This window comes from Sciurus carolinensis, chromosome 12 (assembly GCF_902686445.1).
Source record: "Sciurus carolinensis chromosome 12, mSciCar1.2, whole genome shotgun sequence".
Lineage (NCBI taxonomy): Eukaryota > Metazoa > Chordata > Mammalia > Rodentia > Sciuridae > Sciurus > Sciurus carolinensis.
The window spans coordinates 57471096-57488196 of NC_062224.1; the positions used below are offsets into that span (position 1 = coordinate 57471096).

General features: G+C 36.1%; 1 protein-coding gene across 1 annotated transcript in view; it reads left to right on the forward strand.

Moving 5' to 3' along the window:
* Sdccag8 (SHH signaling and ciliogenesis regulator SDCCAG8) overlaps positions 1 to 17101 on the forward strand; it is a 241548-nt gene that overhangs the window by 16431 nt on the left and 208016 nt on the right. Inside the window, 3 exon segments of the mRNA XM_047521464.1 lie at positions 12 to 125; positions 6446 to 6527; positions 6530 to 6570. Coding sequence (XP_047377420.1) covers positions 12 to 125; positions 6446 to 6527; positions 6530 to 6570 — 237 coding nt within the window.

Consider the following 17101-nt stretch of genomic DNA (forward strand, 5'->3'; position numbering starts at 1 on the left):
TTTTGTTTTAGAGGGCATCAGAACATGAAGAAACTAATATGCCTACTGTACACAACCTTGTTCCTATTATTTATGACCAGTCTCAATACATTCACCATTTGGAGGCTGAAGTCAAGTTCTGCAAAGTAAGTTTCTCATTAGGAATTTAATCTTACATAACTTAAAGTTTATGTGAATTATGCCGTAAATAAGAAATTGTTGTCATTAGTTTTCATGTTTGTAGCAGTTCTTTGACAATTGTTGTTCTTATATTATTGAAAGACTAATGTGGTACAGGAACTTGACAGACTTGGGGATGATATTCTTCACCATGCCATTTCTGATTGCTTAATTTCCCAGTAGTCCATTACTTTGTCTAATGATTTCACAATATGCCCTTATGTTTCAGAATTCTTCCTTTCCACTCCATTTACTTTAGCCTACCAGATGGCAAATGCTTTGGAATACTAATACCAATCATTCTCCCACACTTGTCAAGTTATTGAAGCTGTGGTACAATAATTGTGGATTCTAAGCTGGGAGACTAAATCTGTTCCACTGTCAGTCTAAAGGCTCTTACCTTGAATTTGAAAAAGAGTGACTCAGGGAATACTGAATAATGATTAAGAAATTGAATGCATTACCCCATAGCTTGTGACTCTGAAAGGTTATATAGCTGACTATATGCAATTTGCTAAGGTTATTAATGAAATTAGAACCCTTCTACTTTCTCAAAGTATGTTAGTGTTTTAGTTTTGTTTTCATTCTTTTTACTTTTCATTTTTGTATTATTTGTGCATCAGATGATGATTTTTATATGTATGTAAAATATCTATTAAATATATACCATAGTTTTTTGGATTTTGTCTGTTTCAGTGCTAGGGATTGAATTATGTGACCTTTTATGGGAATTACTAATTTTTTTATATCATGAATTATATTTTTAACATTTTGATACAAGACCAATATGTAACTTTTTATTATTTATTTTATATATTTTTTGAACTGGGAATTGAACCCAGGGCTGCTTTACCACTAAGCTACATCCCAGCCCTTTTATTTTCATTTTGAGTCTCACTAAGTTGCTGAGGATCTAAGTTACTGAGGCTGGCCTTGAATTTGGCATTCCTCCTGCCTCAGCCTCCCAACTAGCTGGGATTACAGGCATATACCATCATGCCCTGTAAGACCAGTATGTAACTTAAGGAGGCTTTAGATGTTTCATGATCTTGATTTTACAAAGGAGTTCCTGATCTTAACATTAGTTTTCTCTTGGAGGACACAATCATTAAAATTCAGGTACTCTTGGATTATCAGTAAAACCAAAATAATATCATAATAATTATTCCATTAGCAAGAATCTCTTGATCCCTAAAGATGCTATGGATGAAATTTAAAATAAATAATAAATTTACCATCTAGTTGAGAAGACAAAACTATTGCCCATGAGCACCATAGCTGCATAATAGAGAATATATGTAGTCCTTTACTTCATGGTATAAACTTCATGGTATAGAATGTTGCAAAAAGCTCATGTCTTTGGGAATGTTTTTCATGGGAGAGGTAGATCTTGAATCATTCGTTAAAGGAAACCATGTAGATCAGCAGAAGGGAAAAGAAAAAGTTTTGTAAAGAACAATAACAATTATATATTTGGGATTAATGTGGTTTGTTGTAGGCCCCATGAGATAGCTCTTCTGTCTTCCTACCATGGAGTGTGTCTCATAGAAATAATGAAAATAATGATGAACTGTTAATATGGAAGATTGCAGAAGACTTGAAAGTCAGACAAAGAATATTTTAATAAAGGAGGAACAAATGAAAATAACATTTAAAGGTTTAAAAAGAAGTTGTTAAAACTTTGGGTCTTTTTTTAAAGATCAGTTTAGATTTGTAGAAAAATTGAAGAAAATACAGAGTTTCCATATACTTCTCTCAATCAACACTCTACCGCACAGTTTTCCTGGTTATTAACATCTTGTCTCAGTGTAGTACATTTGTTACAACTGATGAACCAATAGTTATATTATTATTAACTGAATTTTCCAGTTTACATTAAAATTCAAGCATTATATTTATATTCTATGAGTTTTAAGAAATGTATAATGACACAGATCCACCATTACAGTACTATACGTAGTAGTTTACATTCCTTGTGCTTCACCTATTCCTTCCTCCTTCCCTTCCCACTCTAGAGGTTTTTAGTCTGTGAGGGACAGGAATGCCTAAGGGGATCCACTGATGCCTCCTGCAGGGAGGAGGGAGGAATTGGACCACTGAGTTCTTTGCTGGAGGAGGTTTTGCAGGAACCCAGTGATCTACTACCTTGAATCATGACACCTTCCAAACCTGGTCCCTACATGACCACATTCCACTGGTGTCACTCTAAGTGACAAGAGTGTGGGCTCCCTGAGCCACTGATTCCAGAGGGCTGTGCTCTCTACTTCTTTCCTCTTTGCAGCCCATGCTCGCTGCAGCATAAATTCTCATCATGGGGTTTGTGTCAAGAGATGCTCCCACTAGCCAAGATTGTCTCAGGTGGCTGCTGCCTGTTCATTCATTGGGGCTGAATGTCCACAAAGACCCAGAGATGTGATTATGCCCTCTGGCTCCTGGCTATAGCATTCTGAGAATTTGCTGCAAGATACAGTGCATTTCTTCTCTACAGCCACCTTGCTGTGCAGACTTTAGGTCACTTATGTATTTAATGTGTTTGTCTGCAGAGTATAGCCTTCTGCAGAAGGCTCCACCCTGTGATTGTGACTCTTCCTCTTTCACCTGAACCCCCTTGAGGAGTACCCTGCCCCTGATGGAGGTACTGGACACCAAGTCCTGGGATATTGTTTCTCTTGTTTTGTTGTTTTCCCCAGTCTCTGGATTTCAGCAGGTTTTGTTTTTTTCTGCTGTCAAGTTCCAGTACTTATCCATGGCCACCCACCTCCACATGCAGTTACACACCTGTTGCGACGGTTCTATCCTGTGGAGGAGCAGAGGTACCTCTGCTGGGCTCCTCTATTCCGCCATCTACCAGTCCTTGTCTTTGTATTTACATTGGACTTCTTGAAGGCAATATGTAGTTAAGGACTGTTTAAAAAATATCTTCTGATATGTCTATCTTTAAATTGTTATATCTAGACCATTGAGGTTTAAAATAATTATTGATATAGTTAGGTTCATATCTAACATTTGTTGCTGCTCTCTTAAATGCCCTTCTTTGTTTCTTTTTTCAATCCTTTTCATGTCTTCGTTGTTTGTAATTGCTTATTTAATATGATTGCCTTTTTAAATCTTGTCTTTGTAAATCTATCAATTATACATTTTTTTCCTTTTTATTTTTTAAGTGGTTGCCATAGAGTTTGAAATATGTACTTGCAAATAATCCATGTTACCTCATAGGTAGTGTAAGTCCCTGATAACTAAATAGTCCCAATTTCTCCCTCCTATCCTTTATAACATTGCTTTCATTAATTTCAGTTATATATAAGGTATGATTACCACATGCACTGTTGCCTCCTGATGCTGAACACTGTTATATGAAAAATTAATGAGAAACTAAAATATTTACATCATCTCCACTTATTTCTTCTCTAACGCTTTTTCTCTATATATAGATGATAGGTTTCTGACCTATATCATTTTTCATTTTTCTGAAGAATGTCTTTTAACATTTCATGGAAGGCAGGTGTATTATTAACAAACTCCCTCACAGTTGTCTGAGAAAGTCTATTTTTCCTTCCCTTTTGAAGGTTAACTTTGTTGAATACAAATTATAAGTTAGAGGACTTTTTTTCTTTTAACACTTTGAAAATTTCATCCTACTCTTTTCTTGTTTGCATATATAATTCTTATTCCTCCTTCTCTATAGGTAAAGGTTTATTGTTGCCAGTAGTGGTGGTGGTGCTGTTTGTTTTGCATTTTTATTTTAGTTTCTTTTAAGATCTCTCTTTGCCTTTGATTTTCTACAGTTTGAATATGATATTCCTCCTAGATGTAGATATTTTTGGTGTTTATCCTACTTGATGTTCTCTGAGCTTCCTGGGTCTATGGTATGGTGCCTATTGTTAATTTAGGAAAATTCTCAGTCATTGTTGATACAAATATTTCTTCCATCCATTTTTCTCTTTCTTCTCTTTTGTATTCCCATTACATATATATTATACCTTTTATAATTGCACAGCAGTTTTTGGATATTCTTTTCTGTCTTTGGGGAGTTTTTGTTTTTAATTTTTCTCTTTCTCTCTTCATTTTTGTTTGGGATTTTCTGTTGCCAGTTCTACCAGGTTAGTAATTGTCTTCCTTGGCAATGTCTAGTCCATTGATTGGCAGTGAAAGGCAATTCTTCATGTCTGTTAGTGTTTTTAATTTCTAACATTACTTATAATTCTTAAAGTTTCCATCATCACACTAACATCACCCATCTATTCTTGCATGTAGTCAACTTTTCCCATTAAAGATCTTAGCAACCAGGTATGGTGGCACATACCTGTAATCTCAGTGATTTGGGAGGGTGAGGCAGGAGGATCACAAGTTTAAGGCCAGCCTCAGTAACTTAGCAAGACCCTCAGCAACTTCATGAGACTCCATCTCAAAAGAAAAAGAAAAAGAAAAAGGATTGGGGATGTAGCTCAGTGCCCCAGGGTTCAATCCCCAGTATAAAAAAGAAAGAAAAAGGATCTTAGCATATTAATCTTAATTATTTTGAAATTCTGACCTGATAATTCTAGCATCTCTGCCATATTTGAGACTGGACTGTTTCTGATGCTTATTCAGTTTCTTCAAACTGTATTTTAAGTCCTTAGGATGCCTTGAAATTTTTATTTGAATATCAGACATGATGTACTAGGTAATAGGAACTGAGTTAAGTACAACTTAATGTGAAGTTTCATATTTATTGTCCAGAAATTAGGCTCTTTTGACTGTGTTTTGCTATACATGTCAGAGGTTAAGATTTCTTCCAGTGTCCTGGTTTTTGTTTCCTTGTAGTCTTTGAGTTTCCTTAGAGGATTCTTCTTAAATACAGTCTAAGATATGCAGTTCTTTCAGCTGAATTCCTCTGCTATAGTCTTACAAGATTAGGCCTCAGTTCTTTAATAAGCCTGTGCCCTTCCACAAGCGCAGAGAGTTTCACAAGTGCTTCTCAGTTTCCTACTTCCCTTTAAGTTAGAGGGAAGGGTGGCACGGGACTGGAATTAGGCATTTCTTATTTCCCACATCATTTAAGTTGCAATAAAACCATCGTTCATTAGACTTTGGTAAAATGATTTCCCTTAAGATGCCTTGTTACAGATCAGAATCTAGGCATATTTCAAAATGGCTACTTTTCCCTTCCCCAGCATAAAAGGATTTTTCCCCCCCTCTGGTCTTTAAGTGAGAACCTGGTAGAGTCCTAGAGATAAAATTCATAAAAGTGTGTGTAGTGTGCGTGTCTGTGTGTGTGTGTCTGTGCGTGTGTGTGTGTATGTAGGGGAGGGTCCTCCTGAGACTGGTTCTCACTGGAATGGTTAACCCTTAAACTTGTGTACATCTAGCTTTGAACATTTCATTAATTTTAGCTTGGTTTTTCCTACCCAAGCATTTGTTTCTTCTCGTAGATTTCTGCTTAGTTTTTGCCTGTTTCTCCAATGGGACATCAGTTTTCCCTGTGACTTCAATTCTCAGATGGGTTTAAGAAAAGTTCACATTTTTAGGGTGTTCAACATTTTTTTTAAAGATGGGATTGATGTCTTCTATATTCATTGCCTGTAAGAATGAAAATTGGAAGTCTAAAAATGTTATTTTAATTACAGCTTTGCTTTTTCTGAATAAAATAATTGAAAGGAATTCACATATTTTATATATTAGTTTTTGATTATACTAGTTATGAATATTATTAGGATAAGTATTACCCCACTGATAGGGAAATGATTTTGACATATTTTTTCAGAGACTGAGGTGCTATTCAAGAGCTACTCTATTTTCATTTATCTGTAATTCCTTATATTATACCCTGCAAGACCAAGGAAACCCTATCACACTGCTTTACTCACAATTCATTTCCATATGGCTACCAGTTCATAATCATTGCATCTTTCTATCTCTTTATCTCCAAGTCTCCCCCTTTTAGTCTGCACAAGTTATTGACATTTTATTATTAATAATATCTTATATTTTCAGCAGTGTATGTCATTATTAAAATTTCTTTGATAACTATTTTAATTAAGGCCTATAAGCCTGGATCCCTTGGGAGAAAAATATTATCAGAAACTACACGTTTGTGATATGGCCATCAACAGGCCTTCAGCTATACATTCCCAATCTTCTCTTTGTTAGCTAATGTTTGGGTTACCGTTATTGTCTAAATATAATTGTAGTGTTTCAGGAAATTAAGAGAACATAAATCTTCTATATTTTATATCATTCTGGATCCTTTAGTAATCAATAAATATTATCATTTGTTTAAAAATGCTCAATCTGTTTCTGTTTATAGGAGGAACTCTCTGGAATGAAAAATAGGGTACAAGTAGTTGTACTTGAAAATGAAAGACTCCAGCAAGAGCTGAAATTTCAAAGACAGAGGAGACGGTAAGGGAACAAACACTTCTGGATGCATCTGTGAGAATTTTTTAAAAATCATAAATTTTATTTTAGAATGTTCTCTTCTACCCTCCACCTTAGCCTTCTTCCCTGCTTAGATTCTTTCCTTGAAGTTTGGCCAAAGTTCTATACTGGTATTTGCTTGATGTCACAAAATTAGAATTTACTGAGATGGAAGGTGTCCTCAAATGAAAAAATGTAGCAGTGCCTAATATTTACTCTAGTACTTCTTTGAGCATACCATTTATGCTTTTTCCATATGGAAAGAGTGGATCTAAAAGCAGAAAGTATGTTATACAGGAAGGACTTTGTTAAATCTAGAAACTGTTCATAATCTGACCTTAGATCTTTATTGGATTACCATGAATTTTTCTTGAACTCTAAAATCTAAGAAATCTACTTAACAATGTGGTATTATTAATTAAGGGCCCAAGAATCAAAATTATTCTTTCCATCATCACTTAGGAACCACATATTTAGCAAGTAGTTTTATAGGACTTTGCCTGACTTAACTTCATGGGTATTTCCTTTATTGATAATTTGAGAAGATTTACCTTTATTAAGAGTTGAGAATTCAGTTTCCTGGGTTCTATCCCCTGAGATTCTGATAGTTGGTCCTGTTGGGTCCTAGGAATATGAATTTTTATCAAGTTACCTAAATGATTCTAATATCAATGACCCACAGTTTAAAGAACAATGGATCAGATGATTTCTATACTTCTGTGACAAAAGTCTTATGATATTTAATGTTTAAAATTAATATCTCCTTATGACTTAGAGGTACATTTGCACTAAAAATGTTTTTTCACTCTTTTGTTTTAGAACATAGTCACTGCTTGTTCTGTTTTTTAAGACAATTTCAACTTTCCATGGGGGAGTTTTAATGCTTGCCTATTTCAGCTTTGATGGTTTTGACTTAGTTGTCATTTGTAAATCAGTTCTGTTAAGAGAAAAAATGAGAGGCTTGATGTTTTACCTACGTATTCTTTTGTTTTTGAAATTTTATTTTGTTTTTTGGTATTTCATTTCTAATCCTTCAGATGTATATGTTAGAATTTGCTCTGGAGAAATATCTGATTATGTTAATTCTGAAAAATGAAGTAGACTGCTTAGTATTTCAGTTAGTACTTTTTAAATTTGTTCTATTTAGTTATACATGACAGTAGAATGCATTTCAATTCATTGTACACAAATGGAGCACAACTTTTTATTTCTCTGGTTGCACATGATGTCTAGTCATACCATTTGTGCAATCATGCATGTACAGGGTAATGATGTCTGTTTACACCATCTTTCTCACTCACTGCCTCCTCCTCTTCCCTCATTTCCATCTGTACAATCCAAAGTTCTTCCATTCTATCCTTACCCACCCCCCTGTTATGTATCAGCATCCACTTATCAGAGAAAACATTTGGCCTTTGATTTTTTGGGATTGTCTTTTCTCACTTAGCATGATATTATTCTCCAACTCTATCCATTTACCTGAAATGCCCTAATTTTATTCTTCTTTAAGGCTGAGTAATATTCCATTGTATATATATCATAGTTTCTTTATCCTTTCATCTATGGAAGGGCTTCTAAGGTGTTTCCACAATTTAGTTATTGTGAATTGAGCTGCTGTAAACATTGATGTGATTATATCACTATAGTATGCTGATTTGAAGTCCTTTGGGGATAAACCAAGGAGTGGGATAGCTGGGTCAAATGGTGGTTCCATTCCAAGTTTTCTAAGGAATTTCCATACTGTTTCCCAGAGTGGTTGCACCAATTTGCAATCCCACCAGCAATATATGAGTGTGCCTTTTTCCCCACGTCCTCGCCAACACTTATGTTACTTATATTCTTCATAATTGCCATTCTAATTGGAGTGAGATGAAATCTTAGAATAGTTTTTATTTACATTTCATAATTACTAGAGATTTTGAACATTTTCTCATATATTTGTTGATCAATTGTATATCTTCTGTGAAGTGTCTGCTCAGTTCCTTACCCCACTTATTGATTGGGTTATTTGTATTTTTGGTGTTAAGTTCTTTGAGCTCTTTATCAATTGTGGAGATTAGTGCTGTATCTGAAGTATGTGTAGTAAAGATTTTCTCCCTCTCTGTAGGCTCTCTGTTCACATTATTGTTTCCTTTGCTAAGAATACTTTTTAGTTTGAATCCATTCCATTTATTAATTCTTGATTTTATTTCTTGTGCTTTGGGAGTCTTAAGAATTCTGGTTCTAAGCCAATATGATGAAGATTTGGGCCTACTTTTTCTTCTGTTTTGTTCAGGATCTCTGGTCTAATTCCTAGGTCCTTGATCCATTTTGAGTTGAGTTTTGTGCAGGGTAAGAGATAGGGGTTCAGTTTCATTTTACTGCATTTGGATTTCCAATTTTCCCAGCACCATTTGTTGAAGAGGCTATCTTTTAAACTCAGTATCATTAATAATAATATTAAATAGTTCATATTAGTATTGTTTCTGCAATTATATTTAAGTTTGTGAACAGTTATTTTTCCCTCATACTTAACTCTTCTGAAGATTTATATAATTGCTAATATTAGTGTTAAAAAATTCCATCTTAGTTGCTTACTATTTGAATATCAATTTGAAAACGATATCACCACACAAAAAGAACTTAGAAGTAGCTCATATAAAAAATAAATGTATTCTTTTGCTTTCCTTCTAAATATGTAGTCACTTAGCAGGCAATGAGTCAATTATTCATAGTCTTCAATATTTATATAATGGCAAAGAAAGGGAAGTGTACTGAGAAAGGAAATTAGACAGACCAGTGAATCAGAAGGCAAGAGAAGTGAGTAATGCAAAAGGGGAAGGAAATGATGGTGAAAGAACACATGCCTTTCAGTGTAAGCAAAGGCGATTTGCTCAAGAAAACTAGAGGCATAATCACAGAACAGGCAAGGTTATAAAGGAATTTTGTCATCGTCTTTAAACATTCTCACGAACCAATATGTAAAGCAAATATTAAAATGATTGTTACAGATGTATGTAGTAACCTCCATATCTATTTTAATACCATACTTTTGTGCTATTTATTGTTATAAAATTGTTGCACTACTTTTCACTTGTGTGGATGAATTGAGGCATTTCAGCAATGTATGTGTGGTATTGCCCTGGGAGTTTTAATATTAATAATACTTTTTAGAATTGCTTAAATGTAAACAGATCAAGAAATATTATCTTCTTTGGCAGGGAGGAAAATTTTATTAGTAAGTGAATTAAAATGTTGATGCTAGGTTTTTCCAACACAATTGGCTGGTTTGGCTATTGATTTTCAGTGTTTGATACTGCCTTCTTTTGAAAAATAATTCAGTTACATATTAATAACTAATATATAATGATCACTACATTATTATAATGTGCTGGCCATTGTATCAAGCACTTTATTTTATTTTTTTTTTTTTTACGTTTACATAGGGTAATGATGTTTATTTTATTTTCCCCTCCCCCCCAACCCCTCCCACCCCTCTTACCCCTCTTTTCCCTCTACACAGTCCTTCTTTCCTTCATTCTTACCGCTCTCCTTAGCCTAACTCTAAACCTAACCCTAAACCTAATGCTAGCCCCTCCCACCCCCCATTATATGTCCTCATCCGCTTATCAGCGAGATCATTCGTCCTTTAGTTTTTTGAGATTGGCTTATCTCACTTAGCATGATATTCTCCAATTTCGACCATTTGCCTACAAATGCCATAATTTTATCATTCTTCATTGCGGAGTAATATTCCATTGTATATATATGCCAAAGTTTCTTTATCCATTCATCAACTGAAGGGCATCTAGGTTGGTTCCACAATCTGGCTATGGTGAATTGAGCAGCAATGAACATTGATGTGGCTGTATCTCTGTAGTATGCTGATTTTAAGTCCTTTGGGTATAGGCCAAGGAGTGGGATAGCTGGGTCAAATGGTGTTTCCATTCCAAGCTTTCTGAGGAATCTCCACACTGCTTTCCAGAGTGGCTGCACTAATTTGCAACCCCACCAGCAATGTATGAGTGTTCCTTTTTCACCACATCCTCGCCAACACCTATTGTTGCTTGTGTTCTTGATAATCGCCATTCTAATTGGGGTGAGATGAAATCTTAGGGTAGTTTTGATTTGCATTTCCCTTATTACTAGGGATGTTGAACATTTTTTCATATATCTGTTGATTACTTGTACATCTTCTTCTGTGAAGTGTCTGTTCATTTCCTTAGCCCATTTGTTGATTGGATTATTTGTATTCTTCGTGTAGAGTTTTTGAGTTCTTTATAGATTCTGGAAATTAGCGCTCTATCTGAGGTATGGTTGGCAAAGATATTCTCCCACTCTGTAGGCTCTCTCTTCACATTTCTGATAGTTTCCTTTGCTGAGAGAAAGCTTTTTAGTTTGAATCTATCCCAGTTGTTGATTCTTGCTTTATTTCTTGTGCTATGGGAGTCCTGTTAAGGAAGTCTGATCCTAAGCCAACAAGTTGAAGATTTGGACCTACTTTTTCTTCTATAAGATGCAGGGTCTCTGGTCTGATTCCGAGGTCCTTGATCCATTTTGAGTTGAGTTTTGTGTAGGGTGAGAGATAGGGGTTTAATTTCATTCTATTGCATATGGTTTTCCAGTTTTCCCAACACCATTTGTTGAAGAGGCTATCTTTTCTCCATTGCATATTTTTGGAACCTTTGTCTAGTATGAGAAAATTGTATTTATTTGGGTTTGTGTCCATGTCCTCTATTCTGTACCATTGATCTACCTGTCTATTTTGGTACCAATACCATGCCGTTTTGTTACTATTGCTTTGTAGTAGAGTTGAAGATCTGGTATTGCAATACCCCCTGCTTCGCTCTTGCTACTGAGGATTGCTTTAGCTATTCTAGGTTTTTATTCTTCCAGATGAATTTCATAATTGCTTGCTCTATTTCTGCAAGGTACATCATTGGGATTTTAATTGAATCTGTATAGCACTTTAGGTAGTATAGCCATTTTGACAATATTAATTCTGCCTATCCAGGAACATGGGAGATCTTTCCATCTTCTAAGGTTTTCTTGAATTTCTTTCTTTAGTGTTCTGTAGTTCTCATTGTAGAGGTCTTTCACCTCTTTTGTGAGATTGATTCCCAAGTATTTTATTTTTTTCGAAGCTATTGTGAATGGGGTAGTTTTCCTAATTTCTCTTTCTGAAGATTCATCACTTATGTATAAAAATGCATTGGATTTATGAGCATTGATCTTGTAACCTGCTACTTTACTGAATTCACTTATGAGTTCTAAAAGTTTTCTGGTGGAATTTCCAGGTTCCTCTAAATATATAATCATGTCATCAGCGAACAGGGATAGTTTGAGTTCTTCTTTTCCTATTCGTATCCCTTTAATTTCTTTGGTTTGTCTGATTGCTCTGGCTAGAGTCTCAAGGACGATGTTGAATAGAAGCGGTGAAAGAGGGCATCCCTGCCTTGTTCCAGGTTTTAGGGGGAACGCTTTCAGTTTTTCACCATTTAGAATGATATTAGCCATGGGCTTAGCGTAGATTGCCTTTATAATGTTTAGGAATGTTCCCACTACCCCAATTTTTTCTAGTGTTTTGAGCATGAAGGGATGCTGTATTTTATCAAATGCTTTTTCTGCATCTATTGAAATAATCATGTGATTCTTAACTTTAAGTCTGTTGATATGGTGAATGACATTTATTGATTTCCGAATGTTGAACCAACCTTGCATCCCTGGGATAAAACCCACTTGATCGTGGTGCACTATCTTTTTAATATATATTTGTATGCGATTTGCTAAAATTTTGTTGAGAATTTTTGCATTGATGTTCATTAAGGATATTGGTCTGAAATTTTCTTTCCTCGATGTGTCTCTGTCTGGTTTAGGTATCAGGGTGATATTGGCTTCATAGAACGAGTTTGGTAGGGTTCCCTCCTCTTCTATTTCATGGAATAGTTTGAGGAGTATTGGAATGAGCTCTTCTTTAAAGTTCTTGTAGAACTCGGCTGAGAACCCATCTGGTCCTGGACTTTTCTTTGTTGGTAGGCTTTTGATGACCTCTTCTATTTCATTGCTTGAAATTGGTTTATTTAAGTTGTGTATGTCTTCCTCGTTCAGTTTAGGTAGTTCATATGTCTCTAGAAATTTGTTGATGTCTTCGAGGTTTTCTGTTTTGTTGGAGTATAGATTTCGAAATAGCTTCTAATTATGTTTTGTATTTCACTCGTGTCTGTTGTGATGTTTCCTTGTTCATTCCGAATTTTAGTAATTTGAGTTTTCTCCCTCTTTCTCTTTGTTAGTGTGGCTAAGGGTTTATCAATTTTATTTATTTTTTCAAAGAACCAACTATTTATTTTGTTAATTTTTCCGATTGTTTCTTTTGTTTCGATTTCGTTGATTTCGGCTCTGATTTTAACTATTTCCTGTCTTCTACTACTTTTGGTATTGGTCTGCTCTTCTTTTTCTAGTGCTTTGAGCTGTAGTGTTAAGTCGTTTATTTGTTGATTTCTACTTCTTTTTTGAATGCACCCCATGAAATAAATCTTCCTCTAAGTACTGCTTTCATAGTGTCCCAGAGATTTTGATATGATGTGTCTTTGTTCTCGTTTACTTCTAAGAATTTTTTTATTTCCCTCCTGATGTCTTCTGTTATCCATTCATCATATAATAGTGTATTATTTAGTCTCCAGGTATTGGAGAAATTTCCGTTTTTTATTCTGTCATTTATTTCTAATTTCAATCCATTATGATCTGATAGAGTACAAGGTAGTATCTCTTATCTTCTTGTATTGCTAACAGTAGCTTTGTGGCATAAAATATGGTCTATTTTAGAGAAGGATCCATGAGCTGCTGAGAAGAAAGTGTATTCATTCTTTGTTGGATGGTATATTCTATATATGTCCGTTAAGTCTTTAAATTGCTGATTGTGTTGTTGAGATCTATAGTTTCTTTATTCAATTTTTGTTTGGACGATCTATCCAGTGGTGAGAGAGGTGTGTTAAAATTGCCTAGTATTATTGTGTTGTGGTCTATTTGATTTCTGGAATTGAGAAGGATTTGTTTGACGTACGTGGATGAGCCAATGTTCGGGGCATAGATATTTATGATTGTTATGTCTTGCTGATTTATGCTTCCCTTAAGCAGCATGTAATGTCCTTCTTTATCCCTTCTGACTAGTTTTGGTTTGAAGTCCACATTATCTGAGAAGAGGATGGATACTCCAGCTTTTTTGCTGTGTCCGTGTGCATGGTATGTTTTTCCCCATCCTTTCACCTTTAGTCTATGGGTGTCTCTTTCTATGAGATGAGTCTCTTGCAGGCAGCATATTGTTGGATTTTTCTTTTTAATCCAATCTGCCAGTCTGTGTCTTTTGATTGATGAATTCAGGCCATTAACATTCAGGGTTATTATTGTGATATGATTTGTATTCCCAGTCAATTGACTCATATTTGTTTTTGACACAATTTGGTTTCTCCTTTATTTGGCTATTCCTTTAGGCTGTTGCTGATTTGCATCGTTGTTTTTCATCTCTTCCTCATGGAATATTTTGCTGAGAATGTTCTGTAATGCTGGCTTTCTTTTTGTAAATTCCTTTAGCTTTTGTTTATCATGGAAGGATCTTATTTCTTCGTCAAATTTGAAGGTAAGTTTTGCTGGGTATAAGATTCTTGGTTGGCATCCGTTTTCTTTCAGGGCTTGGTATATGTTGTTCCAGGCCCTTCTAGCTTTTAGGGTCTGGATTGAAAAATCTGCTGATATTCTTATTGGTTTCCCTCTGAATGTAATTTGATTCTTTTCTCTCGCGGCCTTTAAAATTCTGTCTTTATTTTGTATGTTAGGTATTTTCATAATAATGTGCCTTGGTGTGGGTCTGTTGTAATTTTGTATTTTTGGAGTTCTATAAGCCTCTTGTACTTGGTTTTCCATTTCATTCTTCAGATTTGGGAAATTTTCTGTTATTATTTCATTGAATAGATTGTTCATTCCTTTGGTTTGTTTTTCTAAGCCTTCCTCAATCCCAATAATTCTTAAATTTGGCCTTTTCATGATATCCCATAATTCTTGTAGATTCTGTTCATGATTTCTTACCATCTTTTCTGTTTGGCCAACTTTGCTTTCAAGATTAAATAATTTGTCTTCAATGTCTGAGATTCTGTCTTCCAGGTGTTCTATCCTATTGGTTATGCTTTCTATGGAGTTTTTAACTTGGTTTATTGTTTCCTTCATTTCAAGGATTTCAGTTTGTTTTTTTTTCAGTATCTCTAACTCTTTATTGAAATGATCACTTGCTTCCCGTATTTGGTCTTTTAACTGTTGATTGGTGCGATCATTTAATGCCTGCATTTGCTCTTTCATCTCCTCCTTCAGTGCCTGCATTTGCTCTTTCATCTCCTTATTAGCTTCCCTGATCATTTTAATTACGTACATTCTGAACTCCCTTTCTGACATTTCTTCTGCTGTGCTGTCATTGGGTTTTATTGATGTAGTATCTAGGTTTGTTTGGGACATTTTCTTCCCTTGTTTTCTCATATCGGTCAGCTGTCAGTGGGACCCTGAGATATTGCAGTTTTCCGCTATTGGCTTATAGTGTCCCGGTAGATTTCCAGTGTATCACCTCCCAGCCTTCAGTAGCCTAATGTCTTGGAGGAATCTGATAAAGCAGCTCATCCGAAGAAAACTGCCCCTAGCCCCCTACTGGTTCCACGGTTTGGAGCTGGCTCTGTGCGGAAAGGCTCTCACTGTGGGCCTGCACCGTGCAGCTGGCCGTGTGGGAGGAGCCCACTGCCGGAGTGTGGAAGGCTACCTTGGGAAGATTCTAGCTGCCCTGCCCTGCTCTGCTAAGCCACCTCTATCTGGGCCTGCCACCCGGGCCGAGCTTTACCCAGTGGGCAGACTCACCCGTGGCTCTATTTCAGTCCGAGTCTCTCAATGCCTCCCCTTCTTAACTCCTGGGTTCTGGAGCGACTGGGGGTGCAGTCTCCCTCTAGGCTGCCATCTTGGATCGCCCCGTGAAGAGAGTCTGCAGCCAGAGTAGGCAGAGCCGCCTGAAGAGGTCTCTGGCTTCCCTGCCCTGATCCCAGAGGCTGCTTGCGGATCGAGGCTCTCCGCTGGTTCGTTGCCGGAGTACGCTGCGCTGCAGTGGCTCCGGGACTCGGAGCTTGTTCTGGTCAGAAAGGCTCTCACTAGCGGGCCAGTTCCATTCCGAGAACCTGGAGAAGCTGGCTGTGTGGGTGGGGCCCACCGCCGGAGTGCGCAGGGCTGCCTGTGGATGACTCTAGCTGCCCTGCCCGTCTCCGATAAGCCACCTCTATCTGGGCCTGCCACCCGGGCCGAGCTTTACCCAGTGGGCAGACTCACCCGTGGCTCTATTTCAGTCCCAGTCTCTCAATGCCTCCCCTTCTTAACTCCTGGGTTCTGGAGCGACTGGGGGTGCAGTCTCCCTCTAGGCCGCCATCTTGGATCGCCCCCTATCAAGCACTTTATATGATTGTATTTTCACAACAGTCACACAAGGCAGGTGCTATTTTATTTTCAGAGGATAAGATTAAAGTATGCTGTGGTTAAGTAAGTAGCTGATCTAACATTAGAGTTATGAAATAGAAAAGCAAGGATTTAAACCCAGGACTTTCTAATTTCTAAAATTCATTTAGTTAACCCCCAATTATGCTACTTTTCTATATAATTTTGAACCAAACCATTTTTGTTTGTAGAAACTAGAAGTTTCTCCTTTACAGGGTCTCTTACTTTTTGTCTCTTGACTTGAGTTGTAGCCAAGACTTAGCTTTTCACCTAGTTTATGACCTAGATGCTGAAGAAGGAACATCTAGTAAATAATACTAAAACTATTTAAAGTATATTTTATTTCTACTTTTGTTTTCCTTCATTTTTTACTCTCATAAACTTTCTCTTCCTGGAAAGCTTTCTCTAGAGTTCCAAAATTATAATGATATTAAAATATGCTACTTATTAGAAATTTTGGCATCTGTACTCAAAGATCTAGCAGTTTTTTTAATGGAAATTTTCTGAGACATTTTTTTCTATGTTTGTTCTCATCTTCTCCAATATCAACACTCCCCTCAATTAAGAAATAAAAGGTTTTAAATGATGATCAGGGATTTAATATATGGAGATGTTTTTAAATCTTGGTTAAATACCTTTCAAGTTTTTAAAATATTTATGTTAGTTTAATTCGACAAATGATTATTGAATTCTTGCTAAGGGCCAAAGGATTTGGTACTCATATATTGCAATGCTGTATCATGCCAGACTGTGGTAAACTGCATTCTTACAGAGTAGCATTCTAAGATTCTATTCCATATTCCTCTGGAAGTTCATGTTAGTGTAGACATTTGCATAGCACCTACTACGTTCAGACACTGTCCTAAGGGCTTGGAAGACAAAAAATGGACACAACTAAATTTTAGCTCTGAGGAATTTATAGTCTAATGAGGGATACAAACACCAAACAGATAATTTCAATTTAATAAGGTGAGTACTAAGCTAGAGGTGTGCTTGGGGAACTATGCCAAAACAGAGGAAGGATATTATGAGGAAAACATAAATTTAAAGATTTTCT